This window comes from Labeo rohita, chromosome 19, assembly GCF_022985175.1.
Source record: "Labeo rohita strain BAU-BD-2019 chromosome 19, IGBB_LRoh.1.0, whole genome shotgun sequence".
Classification (NCBI taxonomy): Eukaryota; Metazoa; Chordata; class Actinopteri; order Cypriniformes; family Cyprinidae; genus Labeo; species Labeo rohita.
Window position 1 is genome coordinate 25,234,232 of NC_066887.1, and position 20,052 is coordinate 25,254,283.

General features: G+C 34.9%; 1 protein-coding gene across 2 annotated transcripts; it reads left to right on the top strand.

Annotated features, from left to right (window-relative positions):
* Positions 1-2,165: 2,165 nt before the first annotated feature.
* slc2a3a (solute carrier family 2 member 3a) lies at positions 2,166-19,790 on the top strand. 2 transcript variants are annotated; one of them, XM_051136822.1, is made up of 11 exons: positions 2,168-2,491; positions 3,359-3,485; positions 7,636-7,734; positions 8,501-8,661; positions 10,375-10,615; positions 10,944-11,106; positions 15,274-15,461; positions 15,825-15,929; positions 16,010-16,108; positions 16,226-16,429; positions 17,637-19,790. In XM_051136822.1, exons 2-11 carry the CDS (start codon positions 3,471-3,473, stop codon positions 17,997-17,999), a joined length of 1,638 nt encoding a protein of 545 aa, XP_050992779.1. In that variant the 5' UTR covers positions 2,168-2,491; positions 3,359-3,470; the 3' UTR covers positions 18,000-19,790. The 2 variants fall into 2 exon arrangements, with proteins under 2 accessions (XP_050992778.1, XP_050992779.1); XM_051136821.1 differs by having other exon boundaries at positions 2,166-2,491; positions 16,010-16,429.
* Positions 19,791-20,052: the final 262 nt, after the last annotated feature.

A 20,052-nucleotide genomic window follows, 5' to 3' on the forward strand; every position in this document is an offset into this window, starting at 1 on the left:
TTGACGATCCTATTTGCAAAGGCAAGCACTTTAGTGGTTAGTGGCACTAGACCGTGCCTAATGTTTGCATTATGAATTTTTTATGATTAACCATTGTCAATAAATGTGCCAATTCAAATTTTTACAACTATACAGTACAAGTTTCCTGAGAATTATATAACAATGCCCTATTACAATGCTAGTGTTATTGAATTACAATTTCTGACGGTGCAGTTCCACACTGCGTCCTGAGGATGGCGGAAAAGTATATTTTTTAAAAATCCCATCACATGATGTGAAAAAAAATGTGAACACTTCTTGTAACACAAAACCATACATTGAAGTTTGTTTGTGTGTATGCCTATTATGCTTAAAAATCAAACTGTACTTCAAAAATGTACACTATCAGTCAAAAGTTTCTGAACGGTAAGATTTTTTTATTTAAATTTGAAGTTTCTTCTGCTCACCAGGCCTGCATTTATTTGATCCAGTGTACAGCAACAGTAACATTTGTAAATAATTTTGCTATTGAAAATAACTGTTTACTATTTTAATATATTTTAAAAATGTAATTTATTCATGTGATTGCAAAGCTGAGCAAATTTGCTGCTCAAAAACATTATGTTGAAAACAGCTGAGTAGATTTTTTTATTATTAATAGGAAGTTAATAAGAACAGCATTTATCTGAAATAGAAATCTTTTGTACCATTATAAATGTCTTTATCAATTTAAAGCATCTTTGCTGAATAAAAGTATTAATTTATATTATTCAAGCTTTTGAATGGTATAGTGTTACAAAAGCTTTTTATTTCAAATAAAAGATTATCTTTGGATCATCTATTTATAAAACAATACTGAAAAATGTAAACACTAATAATAATAATAATAATAATAATAATAGTAAAGCAAATCAGCATATTAAAATGATTTCTGAAGGATCATATGACACTGAAGGCTAGAGTAAAGATACTGAAAATTCATATTTGCTCACAGGAATAAATTACATTTGATAATATATTAAAATAGAAAGCAGTTATTTTAAATAGTACAAATATTTTACAATATTTTGGATCAAATAAATGCAGCGACTGGTAGTGTAATAAATTTGATATGATATATGATATAAATTTGACAATATTTTTAAGTTTGTTTGTTTGTTTAATTTTCTAAAGGTTTTATTCCATATTGTTTAATTAAATGGAAATAAAAAAATATACGTGACAATATTTCAAACCAAATTTTTAATATCAACAAAATTAATGAACAGAAAAAAACAAGGATCATCATATAGACAGTAATAGCTCATGGAAAAATAAGTAAACACAATAAACCCTACAATGTGAAACATTAAAGCAAACATTAAATGTATTATGAAGATAGATTTTAATAATAATAAAAAAAAAAACTATGTTCTTAGGACAATTATTATTAACATTTTCTTTTACTAGTTCCTTTTTTACATTAAATACATCAAATGCGACATTAAATAGATAATAATATATTTTAAATACAGACATTAACTTTGAATAATAAAAATGTATTTTCAAATCAGTCTCAAACTGTTTTTTTTTTCCTGGTAAATGGTGGAAATGTTCAATAACTAACCAATACTTGAACAGTATGCACCCACACAAAATTAACAATAAAGAAACCATATCCTAACAAAAAAGTTTGACAACTAGTCCAAATATCCCCTTATATATAGCTTTTTTTAGTCAGCAACACCATGCAGTTTTAAATCTATAAAACCAACAGAATCTTTTTACAGTGCACACAATTAAAATGTATATAATGATGCAACTCTCTTGTGTTATAAAATCATCCGGAGTCTTGTGACTCCTCCTGCAGTAGAATTTGGGCTGCAGAATTTGATACTGCCATGACTCACGTGCCTCTTTGAGGCCTGAATAAACGCAAGTGGGATGTGCCTACTACGGTTTTCAACGGATAAACACAGACAGACAAAAGAAAAAAATAAGAAAAGGTGGATATCATACATACTAATGGTATTTTTACCACTACATTTTTCGCTCTGCAAATTTCAGGAAGTAAAAGCCGCATGGCTTCATCCTCTGGAGGCAGTGGTACCCGGCGCTGCATCCATTTGGTAGCACCCGTCAGCTGATGCTCTATCAAGGTCACCCGCGCAGAGCATCATGGGCGGCGGTTTCGGATGCTCTTGGTCCCACCCACAAGCACAATCTTCATCCCACCCGAAACATCGCCGAATAAGGTATTCCCGCATCACGAGGCGCTATGACGGAACAGCTGTCACAAGGCGTGATGCGAAATACGAGTCGTGGATAAATAAAGGGGCGGGGGTGAGGTTTTACGTGCGCGTCCGGCGGTATTCCGTCAAAGGAGAACGTGCGGTTCGTCGTGTATTTGGCTGCGTGTGACGAATAAAAGAATACATAATTGACGGAGCGCATTGCTCCAGACTTCAGTGCCAGTGGGTCAGCGGAGATACGTGCACATACAAACGGGTGGTCACGACGCAGGAGAGAAAAGGTAACTGCAGCATCAACGGATGATACACATTTAAATGGTCAGGTGTTTAAGATCTACCATAATAGCCTGATGCTGATTATTGTAGTAGCCGCATCTTCTATGACCTTATTTGACCGTCTTCTTCAAGTAGAAAAGAATAATGAACATTGTGGTAAACGTTAAAATATTACCCGCACAGTGTGACCTGTAATAGTAAGCTGTAGTAGTGTTGATTAAAATGTATTGTTTTGGCTGAAATTACGAAAATGTTTATTTTTACACGTGTAAATCGTTTAATGATCATATAAGCAGGTCTGAGGTGAAGACGATGCTACCAAATCCACTTGTCAAAAAAGTAGAGTCAGCAATGTGAAGAAACACCTGTTGTACGACAGTGTAGTTTTGGGGGTTTATTTATTTATATATTTATTTAATTAAAATTTTCCATTTTTTCTTTTGTTTTTGCGGTTTTACACTGTAGGGAAGGTTTCATCACAAAAGGTTTGGGGGATGGGTAAAAAAAACCCCCAATATATTCACTTGTTTTTACATATAAATTACGTATTTTTTACACAAACTTCCGATTTCCAGAAATTCATTTTACCACTGAAGTTTACAAGTTCGACAAAAATGTAACTATAGCAACAGTATTCGAGCTTTGATGTTCATTTCAGGATGAACCATTGGCGAAACCTAAATACTACTCTCATTATTTACCAGTTAAATTATACATTTTAATATCATATGTTTATGTGTCTATAACGTTTGTGCTTAGCTTAAAGATGATGCGAGAGATGCTACGCAACAGATTGTTTAGGGGGGGAAAAAAAGTGTGATTCTCACGCCACTCACAGGACGCTAATTTACAAATGTTTTACAATTTTGCAGTTAAAAGCAAAATAGTGACGAACAGCATCGCATCTCGGGCTTAAGGAGATTGTGTGCCAAGTATCACGTTCGCTCGGAATCCATCAATCTTGGACGTTTCCACTCTGGCACGATGGAGGGGGAGAAGGTTAGTCCTTTTAACCTGTTTTCCTCAGTCAGTGCAGGCTGCTTTTGTGCTTCAGTATAATTATATGTTCCCACAAGACTCTGTATATATTTAAATATGACAGTTATGCATTTTTATTGTATAAAAGAGTTTGCACATACTTTAGGTCTATGTGTTGCATCTAGGAAACATGACTGTAATGAATGTAGGCCTGCTATATAGGTGTTTTGGCTATGTGATGTGTTTATATGTATATGCAGCCTTTGTTTAAGCACTGAATATATGTCAAAGATTAATTAATGCGATCAATCAGCAGTGTCCAATGTGCATAATCCCAGTGTGTTGCCTGTGTTTGCTGTAGTCTCATTGAAAGGAATGTCAATGCAGCTGTTACCCTTAGGATGTTGCTATGACAAAGAGGGAGTGGCTGAGATGCTGAGGATAGGATATAAAGGAAATTAAGACCTATTGGGATGTAAATGTTTGGGAGAGGCAGTGGGTGGTGAGGTTGTTTGTATTGGATGCTTATTTATATCCTCTTAAACCTCACAACATCAGCAGATTAGATCGCTCTGAAATAAGATTAGATGTTTTCATTCATAGCTGTCTACACACTTTTCTGTCAAGCTCTTTAAATCTGAACATTTGACTCAGAATGCATTTGTCAGATGACGTTTGTTTCTGAACTTATTTCACTGAGTCATCATGACTTGAGAGTATTTGTATGGGTGCGGAAGAGAGGGAGAGCGAGTAATAGGAAAAACAGGATCAGATTATAAGGAAATTATGCTATTGATCGACATATCTTTTTAGACAGTTGGTTTTGCTTAGATAAGGCCAAATGATGTGGACGAAATGCCTTGCAACACTGCATCGCCCTACACATATGCATGCGTGTCCTGGAAGTACTACTGTTATTATACAGTTTCTGGTAAACATTATACAGTCCTTTGGTTTTGATATGGTTCAATAATATCTTTAAGGTCACCTGTGTCGAATGTCTGACCATCTCAGCATCACACAGCCCTTCACAATTCACAGTGTCAGCACTGCTGTGTCCTATTGCCCTAGAAACCTGGAATCTGTAGTCGAAGTGTTGTCTTACAGCTGAAGGCAGGGCCGTTTCAGGACATGGCTGATTTGTGATGATTAAGATGAGCTCTTTAATAATATGCCGTTGGCTGCTGTCGTGTTTACATCCCATTGTTTACTACATCAGTCAAAGCAGTGTGACTACTAGATCTTTTTTCATTTCTTTAGAGAATTCAGTGAAGCAAATGTTAATACGTGTAATTAATGTATGTATGTATGATATATTTTATTAAGAGAATTGCTTCGGATTTTATTATATATAAACTATATATTAATAAATCAGTGTTTCCCCTTGGTTTACATTGTTGGGGGTGGGGTCTTTGGTCATAACCGATAAACAGTTCCCAACAGTACTTTTATTCTGGACTCTCTATGTAATAACGAAAACATTAAGCGAAAAATTAAATAAAAAATTCTCAGTTTCAACATTTTGAACAACAGGGCCAATCTTTTTCTTTTCTTTCTTTTTTTTTATCAGAAATTCTTGTGTGTTTTAATTTTTCTGATAATCAAATTATTGATTTTTAATCAAATAAAACCCTTTCATTTTTTGGCATACAAACAGAGGTTTACCGTTACAATTTGTAAAAAAAAATGTGTGAATATTCAGTTAAAAAAGTTTTAATAATTCTAATATTTTTTTCTACATTTAAGTGGTTATCTTGTTGTAATATTTATTTTTGTCATTTAACTCTTTTATTTAAATTTGGAAGAAATAGGAATATATAAACACCTACATTATACTGTACAAAAGTAATACAAGACTAATATATTTCTGTTACATGTTAAACGTTTTTATTTAACGTTATCTCAAATGAGACTTCACATGAAGTAACTCTCACAGCAAGATTAAGTTTGTGTGTTCATGTCATAAACCGTGTTTCCGCCATTCATACATACAGAGGCAAACGGAGCATGCAGGATTCATATTGCGTTTTAATATTCACAGACACTAGTGCATATCGCAATTCGAATTAAGTGACAGAAGAACTTTTGATTTATTTAAACAAAAATCGATAAATTCCGTTGCATTCCGCGCTATAGAGTAAAATCCGGTTTTATGAATGGACTCGCGATCCCGTCCGCGTTTTTGCGGAGGAGAAATTGTAGACGCGCGTCCTTGTAGAAACAGAAATCACATGCCGTCGCGTGAATAATATAAATAACATAAGGCTATTTAGTTTGTTTAATAAAACAACAAGGTATAGAACTGTTCTATAGGAAAGGTAACTTTTAAATTACTTTTGTTGTAATGTGGCGCTATATTGAAAATAAAAGTATAGAAAATTAACTCGACCTTCAAGGGGGGCGGGGCGCCCCCTAATATAAAGGTAGGGGAAACACTGTGAATTATATACTATACCATGAATAATAATTTTTATTTGTACGTTATTATTTCAGAAGTTCACAATAACAGTTTTCACTTACTTTATGGTGATATTTCATGTTCTTAAATAATAATTATAGAAAATGTTTAATATTTTGTTTGAATTTGGTTTATTACAGTTGGAAAGGTTTTATTCTGTCATCTGTATGTACTAAACCTATACACTACCAGTCAACAGTTTCTGAACAGTAAGATTTTTTTATTTTTTTTTTCTGCTCATCAAGCCTGCATTTATTTTATTCAAAATACAGCAAAAACAGTATAATTTTGAAATATTTTTAGTATTTAAAATAACTGTTTTCTATTTTTATATATTTTCAAATGTAGTTTATTCCTGTGATTTTTAGCATTATTACTCCAGTTATCCTTCCGAAATAATTCTGTAATAATAATAATAATAATAATATTCTGATTTGCTGCTCAAAAAGACATTTATTATTATTATTATTATTATTATTATTATTATTATTATGTTGAAAGCAGGTGGGTAGAATTTTTTCAGGTTTCTTTGAAGAATAGAAAGCTCAGCAGAACAGCATTTATCTGAAATAGAAATCTTTTTTTTTTCATATTATAAATATCTTTATCATCAATTTAAAGCATCCTTGCTAAATACTAGTATTAATTACAGCAAGAAAGAAATGAACTATTATTAATTTCTATATATATATATATATATATATATATATACTGACTCCAAGCTTTTGAATGGGATATTGTATAATGTTACAAAAGCTTTTTAAATTCAAATAAATGCTGATTGTTGGATCTTTCTGTTCATCCAAGAATCCTGAAAAAATGTACTCAACTGTTTTAAATATTGATAAGAATAAAAAGGTTTCTTGAACAGCAAATCAACATATTAGAAGTAATGATGCTGAAAATGTAGCTTTTATCACAGAAATAAATTACATTTTACAATATATTCAAATAGTACTTTAAAAAGTATTTCAAATAGTAAAATATTTCACAATATTACTGCATTTGCTGTATTTTGGAACAAATAAATGCAGGCTTGGAGAGCAGAAGAGGCTTCTTAAAAAAACATTAAAAACATTAAAACATTAAAAAACTTTTACTACTGGTACTATACACTACTGGTAGTGTATATGTAAGTTTAGTCAGAGCAGAACTGAATAAAACGAATAAATATGACATAAATATGATTAATGTTAAAGGACACACACAAAAGATGTAAGTCTTAACACTGTTCTTCTCTTTCTTGCTGTCATTTTTCTCATTTCCTCTGTTTGCTGCTGAATTAGTGCTCCTAATTCAGTTGAACCCTTCCAGGCTGTCTGTTTATTTCATTCTGTAGACATAAATCTATGAATCTCGTGAATGGCTTGACCTTTTTTCAGTACTTTACTTGGAGAAATCAGTCAAGCAAACGCTAACAAAAGAATCTAGGGGAGTAGCCAGTAAACTAGGACTTTAAAGAAACACGACCCAAGAAAAATGGATCAACCCAACGTCTACAATTAAAAATATAGTCAATTTTGAATATGAAAAATTTTGTTTTTATAAATAAATAGGCTTTTATAATCTGACAACTCTCTTTTAAGGGCTGTGTGTGTGTGTGCGTGTGTGCGTGTATGTGTTTAATTTTTATGATCAAAATTGAAATAAAAAAAGCTAACTAAAATGATGAATGTCTGACTGACCTTGAACCCTCTCTCTCTTGTTTTACAGAAGCAGGTGACATGCTACCTCCTGTTTTCTTTATCGACAGCTGTAATTGGCTCCCTGCAGTTTGGCTACAACACTGGAGTCATCAATGCCCCAGAACAGGTTAGTAGGTGTGAGTATGTGTGTAGTACCAATCAAAAGTTCAAAAACACATATACTGCACATTTAAACTATTGGGGCCAGTACTTTTTTTTAAAGATTTAATGCAAGAATGCATTAAAGGTGCACTAACCGATTTTTGCCAAACGACGTTGATGTTGATATTTGAAAGCACCAAAACAAACACGCCCATACCCTAGGACCTAGCCTCTATTTTGATATCTCTGCCCCACACGTACGTACAGTACACAAACCTGGCATAACAACGATCGTGGAAACAAGCAAAGATGACACACAAGCATATTCAAACAAAAGCCAACACAGATAAGCTGTTTGGAAAAATGCAAAATCAACATTACTCGCCTATCAAAAAGAAACAACGCAACCTCAGCATCCGATTCCAGGCCTTCCCACTCCTTGAGTTCTCTCCACCACTGGAAAGCTGGTATTTACGCGGGCCCTACCTCTTGCCTGATCATAACCCTTCTTTTTAATGTTTTGTTCCTCTGATATTTTCCTCTTTTTCTTTTTATCTTCCATTTTTCTCTGCTCTATCTGTCCTATGCACTCAAATTGAACACTCTCTTCTGTCTGTCCTTACAAGACATGCCTCTTACTGCTGATTTCCGACACTGTGGTCAAAAGCGTTTTTCAAAAATTGCTTAGTGCACCTTTAAATTAAACATAAGTGACAGTAAAGACATTTTGGGAATGGGAGTATGGGAATTATGCATTAGCCTTCTTAAACGAAAACCTTTTAACCTCTCAGAAACTGCGGGCGTTCTTTAATGCCACATGGATGGAGCGTTACGGGGAGCCCATCAAGCCAGGCGTGTGCACCATTGTCTGGAGTTTTGCTGTGGCCATCTTTAGCGTGGGTGGAATGGTGGGATCATTCAGTGTCGGTGTTATAGCCAACAAATTTGGAAGGTGAGTAAAAATCAATCTATTATGTGTAATATTGCAAATATTGACCAGTTTGGACTTGGCAAGAGGCTGTGGAAGTCCTGTGCTTGGAGGCTTTTGCGTTTTAATCAAAAGAAAGAAATCCTTGTGAGGCTTGTGACTTCCATGTTATTACTCATATAGGTTTACAGTCATCAGTTAAGACACACTGAGGTCAGAGCGATGCCTTTTCTAGTACTTTTCTAGTACATTACGTCATGGAGCTAATGCTAGCATAGTGGGTTTGAACGATTTCCCAGTGTACATTATATCCATTATTCCCTGTCTTCTATTGAATTTTTGCATCAGTAAAGTGGAAAAAAATATAAAAAAGATGTACTGGGAAGTTTAGTGTAGTAATTTTTCATTTGTGTTGTTGTGCTGGAAAACCTGAGCCAGATACATCAGCTTATGTCAGAGTTACTCACAATGCTGCTTTAACTGGGCAGTAAATGCTTTATAAATAATAAAAACAAGCAGTTTACTGTAATGAGGGCACTCAGAGTAGAAGAGTTGACCTCTCTGTCTTCCTTTCTTCCTGAACACTGTCCACACTGTCAGAAAAATCTCGTTCAAAGAAAGCATTCATGTGTGCTCAGTGGTCATTGTTCTTTTTCTGCAGCCTTCTCTGCCACTCTCCCTGGTTTTGGCTGGAAAATGTGCATGTTAGTAGTTTTTAAAACATAAAGAATTCACAACACAATAAACAGTAACTGACTGTACAAAAATATGCACTACCATTAGAAACTTTGTGGTCAGAATTTTTTTTTTCTTTTTAAATAAATTAATACTTTTATTCAGCAAAGCTGCTTTAAATAATCAAAAGTGAGATTAAAAACATGATAAAAACATTTATATATTACACTATACAATTATTCTGACGTATATGTTGTTATTTCAGGAGCTCACAGGGACATTTTACTAATTTGATTTTTTGTTTCTAAATCTTTAATATGATCTTTAAATTTTTTAATGTTTTTTGTGTGTGTTTAAATATTTTTGATAAGAGTTTGGCCTATTACAGTTTTGCACATTATTGTCAGTTAAAAGTAGTATAAATCATTTTAGTCAGAACAAAATAGAATAAAATTAATGAATATGACATGACAAGTATTGATCATATGTGACCCTGGACCACAAAACAAGTCATAGGGGTCAATTTTCTGACATTGAACATCTGAATGTTGAATAAATAAGCTTTCCATTGATGTATGGTTTGTTAGGATAGAACAATATTTGGCTGAGATACAACTATTTGAAAATCTGGAGTCTGATGGTGCAAAAAAATCAAAATATTGAGAAAATTGCCTTTAAAGTTGTCCAAATGAAGTTCTTGGCAATGTATATTAGTAATTAAAACATAAGCTTTGATACATTTACAGTAGAAACATGATCTTTATTTAATATCCTAATGAATCCTAAAGAAAAATCGATAATTTTGACCCATACAATGTATTGTTGGCTATTGCTACAAATATACCTATGATACTTCTGACTGCTTTTGCGGTCCAGAGTCACATATGTTATGACATTTTATCCAAGGACAAAAATTATGACTAAACGAAACAGGGTGTGAGTCTTAACATTGTGTTCTTCTCTTTCTTACTGTCATTTTTCTCATTTCCTCTATTTGCTGGTAAATTAGTGTTTCTAATTCAATTAAACTCCCTCCCTGTCTTTCTGTTTTTCTTTCCGCAGACGTAAATCTATGATCCTCGTGAATGTCCTGGCTCTGATTGGGGGGGGTCTCATGGGACTTTGCACTCTCTGCTCCTCCTATGAGATGGTCATTGCCGGTCGGCTGGTTATTGGGCTGTTCTGTGGCCTCTTCACTGGTCTCACTCCAATGTACGTTGGGGAAGTGTCACCCACTCCCCTCCGTGGGGCCTTTGGGACCCTGCACCAGCTTGGTGTCGTAATTGGCATCTTAATCGCACAGGTAAAGCATTTAATGTCACAGCAATTTAGTTTGTTGCCTTTACAGTAGTTTTGATTTTGGATATGACCAGGTGGTTTATAAAAAATGTGTCATTTCACCATTTCAGGAGCCTTGTGGCCTCATTATATGTTTGTGCCACAACAAAGCCTTGGGGAAATATCCCCTTCTAATTAGTTTTGATGCGCTTATGTTACATGAAGCTTCTAATTGAATCTACCGATCCATTTTTAAGTCTGCTAGCCTAATTTATGCCATCATAACCTAATCAGTTTTAATTTGATACCTGTAATGTTCAAGTTTCTTATAAGTTATGTCCTTTTCCATCTAGATTTTTGGTCTGGAGTATCTGCTGGGTTCAGATAAGCTCTGGCCTTTACTTCTGGCTCTCACCGTGCTACCTGCCGTCCTGCAGTGCATACTGCTTCCGTTCTGCCCTGAGAGCCCTCGATACCTACTCATTAACCTCAATGAGGAAGAACAGGCCCGTAAAGGTAAGAAAGAGATCGCAAATGACCTTTATCTCCACTGAGCTGCAGTCATACTTCACTGAACAGCGTAGGCTGAAAGAACATTTATAGTGGTGAAAGCAAACTACAGCAAATGTATTTTTTTGCATTGTTTTTTGCTTCAGTAGATGGAAGCAAAGCACGCACATGGCAAAAAATTATAATAATGATAATAATAAAAAACGAACAAATGTTTGCACACCATACGCTCTGAAAATGCAGAACAATTTAGTAATGGACTTCACACCACTATAGAATTCCATTATTAAATTGTTTCACAATTTTTTTTAAACTATGGTGTTCCGACTTTTGTTCGTTTTTACTTCAATAGCAAATTAAATAACCCATGATGGCTTTACAAAAGAAGAAGAAAATGTCAAAAGATTGATTGCGTTAGAAGCTCTCCCAGAAAACAGTCACGCGTCAGCATTAACCTAAACTAATTTTTTATTTGGTGAACGGCATTCATTTGTATTGCAAAGAAGTTGTGCCAAAAGCACTTAACCTTATGTTTCCACTTTTAATTATGCCTGTGAGAGTGCTGATGACAAAATGAGCTAAAACATCTGCTTAAACAGGAGCCCTTTATTAAATAACATATACAGCTTATCATTTACTGAATCTGGATGATTCATTTTACACCAGATTATTGCGCACATAAATGTCTAATAGATGCCAGCCAGCACAGCAATGTTGTAAAAATGCTTTTAAAAACTCAAGTTTCTAAATTTTGGTCTGTTTAAGCATTTTGACTAACTTGACATTCAACTTGGCTCAACTAATTCTACGAGTCTTTTTTTTTTTCAACCATTGCCAGATGGCAAGTATTCAAGTATTCATTATTTGCAAGTCTGTTTGGTGACACTAGGTGTAGGAGAAATTACACACTTCTGCTTTAAGCCAGATAAAGTTTGTAGTATCATTTTAAGCTACATCAATAAAATGTCAGGTTTTGTTAATATAACAAATGTGCATTTTCTTAATGTTGCAAAATATTTTTACTTTGTGTAAACATCATTACCTCATTCCATTTTCTGAGACATCCATCTTCAAAAGTAATGTGTTTACCAATAACATTTAAGAAGCAAGCTGTTAGAAAATGCTCTGAATTTAAAATTCATATAAATCAGAAGAACAGACATTACCATGTTTTTAGCAGTAGACACTGACATTACTCTCATTCTTTTTCATAAACCTTTAAATTAAGTCACTGATATAATTTGGTGTGAAGCAAATTTTCTCATCTCGGAACCTGAGTCCTTGTCAGACTTGCTAAACTAGCCTGGTAACAAGTGTCTTTTGAAACTGGAAATTAAAGGGGTCATGAACTGCCTTTGTTTTGTATTTTGTACTGAGGTGCACTTATAAGATTTTTACATCCGAAAACATCATAATTTAGAAGTAATAGACTATTTTCTGTCCTGTTTTAAACCCCTTAAGCAGAAAGATCTGAATAGGTGTGGCGGATTGTAGACTCAAAAGTAAACGCCCACAGGTATGATTGGCTGACAGCGTACATTTATTCCTCATAGATGGATGCTGCTGTGATTTAGGTTTAAAACATATAAATAACTCAGTACATATCAAACGATCTGTATAAAGGGACAAAGCAATAGTGACCACGTAATGAAAACAGTTACTCACATTTTTGTTGCAATATCACTGTCTGATCCTATATAGGCGGCACAGCATCGTCTTTTAGTCTTTTTGAAAATCCCACGTCGAATTGTGTCGCTCTGGTTACTGACATAACCTCGGTTCCCTGAGATGAGGTAACAAGCTTTGCGTCACTGACACTATGGGTAATTGTAAACAAATCCCAGGAAAAATGAAGTAAACAAAGGACAGAGTACTTACTGACACGGTCTGGAACTTCATTAAAAATAAAGCACATCCACTCTTTCCTAATGGGATCAGAAGGAAGGCAATGCAAAAAAAAAATTGGTGCTGCAGAGCTATCTTTATCATTTGGTTTCTGAGTAGACCTGCATGTTCGCCTCTCTGATAAACACGTGTGAATTGGTGGGCGGGGCTAAACAGGCAGCAATGTCGATCTTCTTCTTATCTACCTGTTCTTCTATATGTCTTATCTACCTATTACATTATAGAGTAGAACATTCCAAAAGCTGTCAATATAAGTTTTTAGACTAACAACAAAGTTTTGAGTTCTGAAACTTACAGGATGTTTTTATAGTACATTGACCTCTTATATGTCGGAAGATCAAGAGAATTTTGGTTTCTCATTTCATTACCTATTTAAGGTGAAGAAACCATCCCTATTTTGATATTGTGGTTTACTGTTCCTCATAGAGGAAGCAAAAGCTTGAGCCTTTAAGAGCCCCTGATTTTGACAAAAGACCAACAGCAGGTTTTGGCATGTTCTTTGATGATGTAATAGTAGCCTTTTATCCTAGAATACATCCAAATATACACATACATGGGCGGACTGGCCACAGGAAGCACCGGGAGAATACCCGGTGGCCTGGCATCCAATTTGGCCTGCTGCCCTGCAATTTTTTACTTTCGCCTTGCTCGCGCTCCGCATGTCCAAACGTAAGCATAAATACATAAACATTTACTATTGTAAAGAGTAGGAATTTAGCAGACAAATATTCACATCATTTTAAAACAAGTTTAAGAGCAGACAAACAACACAACCCTTACAAAAATTAACCGTGGTTTTACTAAGAACAAAACCAAAAATTAAGCATATAACGTTAGTTTTGGTAGGTCACGTGAGTCAAGCTCGCATCAGCTGACTCTCAGCATGGCATTCCTATATAAGCTCTATTCAGTATTATTTGGCAGCTTAGTCGCTTGCTCAGGAGCAAACACCCTCCTCCTTCCCCAACTCCTCCTTTTGCCACAGTCAGGACTTGGCTTCTGATATTCCTCATTGATTCAGACTCCTTTTATCTGAATAATGTCTTACACTTAAATATCATTAAGTACATTAATGATATCTGCTTTCTTCGGTTGTTTACCCTGTGGGGTTATTATTGCTGCTCTCCCTGCTGATTCATGACATGCTGCATGGATGGGCAGGGAGTTTTTTGCTCAGAACAGAACCATGCTGCCAAACCAAACTGTATGCTAACTGTCTATCATTTTGACGACAATGGTCCTGACAGAAACCATGGTTACTATAGTTAAAAAAAGATGGAAAACACAAATTAACAATGGTTTTGATACACTATATAGTTTCACCATGGTATTTGTAGTAAAACTGTGGTTGTACAAATAGTCAAAAAACAAAACAAACCAAAAAAAAACATAGTTACAATACTTTTACCGCCAGCCTAATAATACCATGGTTAATTTTCTTTAGGACAAAGCATGGCCCATGATAACGCTAAAACAGGTTCAGTTTAATGATTTTTCTATAAAGATATATTCAAGATGTAGCTATTATTGTACTAAGTTTGACATTTAGGCAAGCTAAAACAATAACACATGGTAAAATAAAATGTAGGTCTATACTATGTGTAAACAAATTACAGTGAGGTGGTTGTTTTGCAACAAGGTGGAGACGTGTTAATGAAAAAGTGGCAGGTACAAAAATTAGTGAAAAAAAAAGTAAACACATGAGAGACTAAAGGAAAAAGGGAAATGAAGTTTAAAATGTAAAAGTTTTAAAAGGAAATTGGCAGTTCACAAGATAACCTTTAATTATTTTCAGCGGCCCTGGCCTAGGGATTTAAACTTCTTTATGTGATGATGATGGCCATACAAAAAATATTGTTGTCCGTGGTTTCAAAATTTATTGTGGGTGCATGGGATGGCCTGGATAAGTGTGAGATTGCCCGAGCCTAAATTTTTGGCCCAGTCTGCCCCTGTACACATACAATGACCTTTGAAAAACTAATACATTTATAAGTAACAGTAAAGACATTGTTATTGTAATTAATGTGATTAATGACAATAATTTTAAAATTAAGATTAATGTTAAGATTTCTGTTTCAAATACTGTTCCTAATCATCAAAGTATCCTGAAAACACATGGTTTCCACCAAAATATTAAGCAGCACAACTGTTTTCAACACTGATAATAATAAGAAATGTTACTTGAGCATCAAATTGGTGACCATAAGAGGCTCCTTTCTGTTAGATTTCTGTTGAATATCACCAAACCTCCATTATTCTGTCCCTCAGCACTGGTGCGTCTCCGTGGTTATGAGGATGTGGGGAAGGACATGCAGGAGATGAAGGAGGAGAGTGCGAAGACAGCCATGGAGAAGAAGGTTACCATCCCAGAACTCTTCCGCACCGCTGCTTACCGCCAGCCTCTGCTCATCGCTATCATGCTGCAGTTGTCTCAGCAGCTCTCTGGCATCAACGCTGTGAGTGGCACACATTACCCATCATGCACTGTACTCGTTACTGCATACTACCTACTGTTTCGAATGTAAAACAGAATGTATGTTGTTTATAGTATGCATACTTTATTTGGATGTGCTATGATACTTGAAAAGTGACCAAAGCCAAACTTTTATTATGTCCCAAAATGCATTATCCCAAAATGTGTGTCGGACTTGACCTTACATTTTGAATGTGACAAATGATTTCTGATATCAACCATGATTTTTAACATCTACTTTATAACTCATTATTTGGTCGGACTGTAAAGTGTGTTTAATATGCCTTAATATATCACTTTACATTCTTTAGTTAACCATTTTGACTGTTCTTTGTGTTTCTCAAAGGTTTTCTATTACTCAACTGGTATTTTTGAGTCGGCTGGAGTGACTCAGCCCATTTACGCCACCATTGGAGCTGGTATAGTCAACACTGTCTTCACTGTAGTATCTGTAAGTATTTAATCATTCAACTCTATAAGAAATCTGTGATGAGTTTGTAATAATAAGTCAATGTTTTCCTTTTCTACCAGCTCTTCTTAGTGGAGAGGGCGGGACGGAGAACTTTGCACCTTATTGGTTTGGGTGGAATGGCCATTAGCGCTTTGGTCATGACCATCGCTCTCTTATTGGTGGGTTCTGCTGTCTGTTTTCATTTTGCCGAAGATTCGAAACTGAAAATATCTGACCATCATGGGAATGCTTATGTCATGTCATACCTGTATTTTCTTATCTTTGTCCCTGAGCAGAAGGACATTGAGGCTCTTCGATACCTCAGCATTGCTGCAGTCTTTGCCTTTGTTGCCATGTTTGAGATGGGCCCAGGACCCATTCCCTGGTTCATAGTGGCTGAATTATTCTCCCAGGGACCACGTCCTGCCGCTATGGCCGTTGCGGGATGCTCTAACTGGACAGCCAACTTCCTTGTAGGAATCAGCTTCCCTAAACTGGAGGTAAACAGTTTTACATCACTTTAAAAAACAATACAGTAATTTTAAGTGGTTAAAGTAAATACAGTTGAGGTCAAAAGTTTACATACACCTTGTGGAATTATTTACCAAAATAAGAGGGATCATACAAAATGTTATTTTTGTTATTTTTTTATTTGGGACTAACCTGAATAAGATATTTCACATAAAAGACATTTACATATAGTCCACACAAGAAAATAATAGTTGAATTTATAAAAATGACCCTGTTCAAAAGTTCATATACACTTGATTCTTAATACCGTGTTGTTACCTGAATGATCCACAGCTTTGTTTTTTTCCCTTGTTTGTCCTAAACAATTAAACTGCCCACAGTTCTTCAGAAAAATCCTTCAGGTTCCACAAATTCTTTGGTTTTTAAGCATTTATGTGTATTTGAACCCTTTCTAATAATGATTGTATGATTTTGAGATCCAACTGAGGACAACTGAGAGACTCATATGTAACTATTACAGAAGGTTCAAACACTCACTGATGCTCCAGATAGAAAAAAACATGCATTTTTGAATTTTAAGATCAGGGAAAATTTAGATTATTTTTTCTTCTGGGAAACTTCTGTAGCATCTGAAGGGCAGTACAAAATTAATAAACATGTATGGTTTTTCCTTCTGGAGCATCAGTGAGTGTTTGAGTGTTCTGTAATAGTTGCAGTTGTCCTCAGTGTGAAAAGATGGATCTCCAAATCATACAGTCATTGTTGGAAAGTGTTCAAATACACAAAAATGCTGGAAAACCAAAGAATTTGTGGGACCTGAAGGAGTTTTGTGAAGAACAGTGAACAGTTTGACTGTTCAGGACAAACAAGGGACTCATGAACAACAATCACTAAAAAAAAAACACAGCTGTGGATCATTCATGTAACAACATAGTATTAAGAATCAAGGGGATGTAAACTTTTGAGCGAGGTAATTTTTGTAAATTCATCTACTATTTTCTCTTGTGGACTATATGTAAACATCTTTTATGTAAAATATCTTATTCATGTCAGTACATAATAAACAATAACATGCATTTTGTATGATCCCTCTTATTTTGGTAAAATATTTAACATTTTGCAGATTCTGAAAGTCGAATGTAAACTTTTGACCTCAACTGTATTTTGATCTCATTTGTGTAAAAATGTGTGTGCAATGTCAGAATTAACTTTTTTCTTATTGTTTGTGAATTCTAGGAGCTGTGTGGGCCATATGTCTTCATTATATTCATGATCTTCCTCATCATCTTCTTCATCTTCACGTACTTCAAAGTTCCGGAGACCAAAGGGCGAACTTTCGATGACATCGCCCGTGGTTTTAGCGGGGCTCCGCCTCCAACCGCCACCTCCGTGGAGGAGGCCGGCAGAGTCGCACTTCCCGCCTCTCCGGTCAAAGAAAAGGTCCCATTGGTGGAAGCTTCCAAATCGTCCTCGGAACAGGGCGCAGGCTCATCTGAGCAAGCTGAGGCAGGTGCCACAAAGGTGGAGGAGAAACCTAGCTCAGTTACCCAGCCACTGGTTGATTCTAGTAAAGATGAGAAATCTAATTCCACCATCTAAGAAACGGTGTAACTACATAGTTTAATATAATTAAAGCCATGACATGTACCACTGAAGATAGAAATATAATACTAGAGATTTATTTACTAGAAAGAGATTATTTAGGGTAGGCAGATTAAGAAAGGAACCACAGGGGAGCGTCACAGATCACCTAGTTATATTTTGAAAATATACGAGAGTTCATAGTCCGTGAGTTTTATTTTATTGTGTAGTTTGACAGCTGATGGTTTGGTGCAATATTAAGTCATGTTTTAAGGATTTTGTCCTTTTATTGCTCATTTATTCCTATTTGTGCAATTTTAGTGTAATTTTAATGTGAATTATCAAATAGGTCTCCTATATAAGATCAAACCGAAAAAGGGAATTTTTACATTTGGCCTTCATAGTTCTCAGCATTTTCAACTCTCAAACCTCAATTATTTGCTTTTAGAAAAACCAAATTTTTTTTCCTGTTAATAATAGTTGGCAATTATCGTAATGTTAAGGTTTTTGCACTGACGATGTTTATTTTGTATAAAATATAGTGTATATAGAGATATATACGTTTTCATTACTTCAGATCACTACTAACATTTATCAGAAACACTTAAGACATATATATTTAATTAGATGATTCATTAATTAAAATATTTATATTTATAGGAAATGCTTAGCTAGTAAAGCTTATGCCAAGAATAAAATCGCTAGTTTACTGCCAAAAATAATACAGACTCTTCAAATAAATAAGTCACTCATTCATATAAAATCACAGTGAAGGTTATATTGTAGGACCCATAGGACGCAAATGGACCAATCAGTGTTTCATGAATTGTACTGTACATACTATATATGGTCTCAATAACTAGACAAGTTCACATTTCAGATAACCAAGATAAAGATTTTTAGCAAATGACATGATTAAGGAGGAAATTTGCTAGATTATGATAATTAATCCCGCTACTGAATTTCCTGTGCTTGGTGATTTAGTATTCCAGCGTTACATATGTGCTGCACCGACTCACTTTGAGGTTTGAGAGAGTAGTGAGAGACGTCTCACTTGATTTGACTAAGTGTGTTTATAATAACAGTGGTTCTGCACTTTCCGACACTTTCTCTGAATCCCTTTCATAGAGAACGCAAATAGTATTTATTTGTTTATACATTTATTTATTTTTGCGTATATTCGAGGATCTTTAACAGTAATTTCTATCATGTAAGTCGATCAACGCTTTATGCTGCCATTGCTTAGGTGTGGCTATTTTCATCTAGATATTAAATGTGAAAGTATTTATTATTAAAAAACACATTTATAGACCAAGGGTAATATGAAGCATTGCTTTTTCCCATTCTAATGTGTTGTGATCATGTATATGTTGCACGGAGAAAAACTCCAAAAAAAAAAGACCAAGAAAGACAACATTCCTCTTGCAGTAGTGCACTGTGGTTTGTATTCCAGTGGTCAAGAGCAGCTTGAGCCAGCCCTCTTCTAACACGAGCAAACACAACCATCTTATTAACTGTTTATACCTTTCACATGCTGTACCTTTACTGTGCATAATGTACACAACTCATAGTTACTTGCTTACTGTACAGTTAGAAGAGCATCACCCTGTAAATACCTAAATTCATGTTTCTGTGTTGAATGATGTAATTGATGTAACTGCCGGTCAAAAGGAGAGTGTCTGCTAAACAGAAGTGTTGGTGTTTTGACGTTTGTATGTTTTATGGTGGCTTTTCCTGAATGTGTATCAAAATCATGAGTGGTACTGTGTACAGTTGTTGTATTATTTTGTGAATAAATAGTCTAAATTATTTCCTCTGTTTCCTAAATGTTAATAGGATACATCAGATTCAGTGGAGTAGCGGAGTGGGGGGTGAGTTGAGCCAGTTTTTACTTACGATGTGTTTAAAGAGAGCACATGTCAGTAATGGGTCTAACTTAAATATGTACATAAATTTAAGAATGTGGTGCATCCTCTGAAATAATTATTTTGGATCTAATATAAACTTCTTTCAAAAAAGTGGTCTCTTGGCTTAACTTGCCCCCAGTGAGGGGTAAATTGAGCCTAGGGAG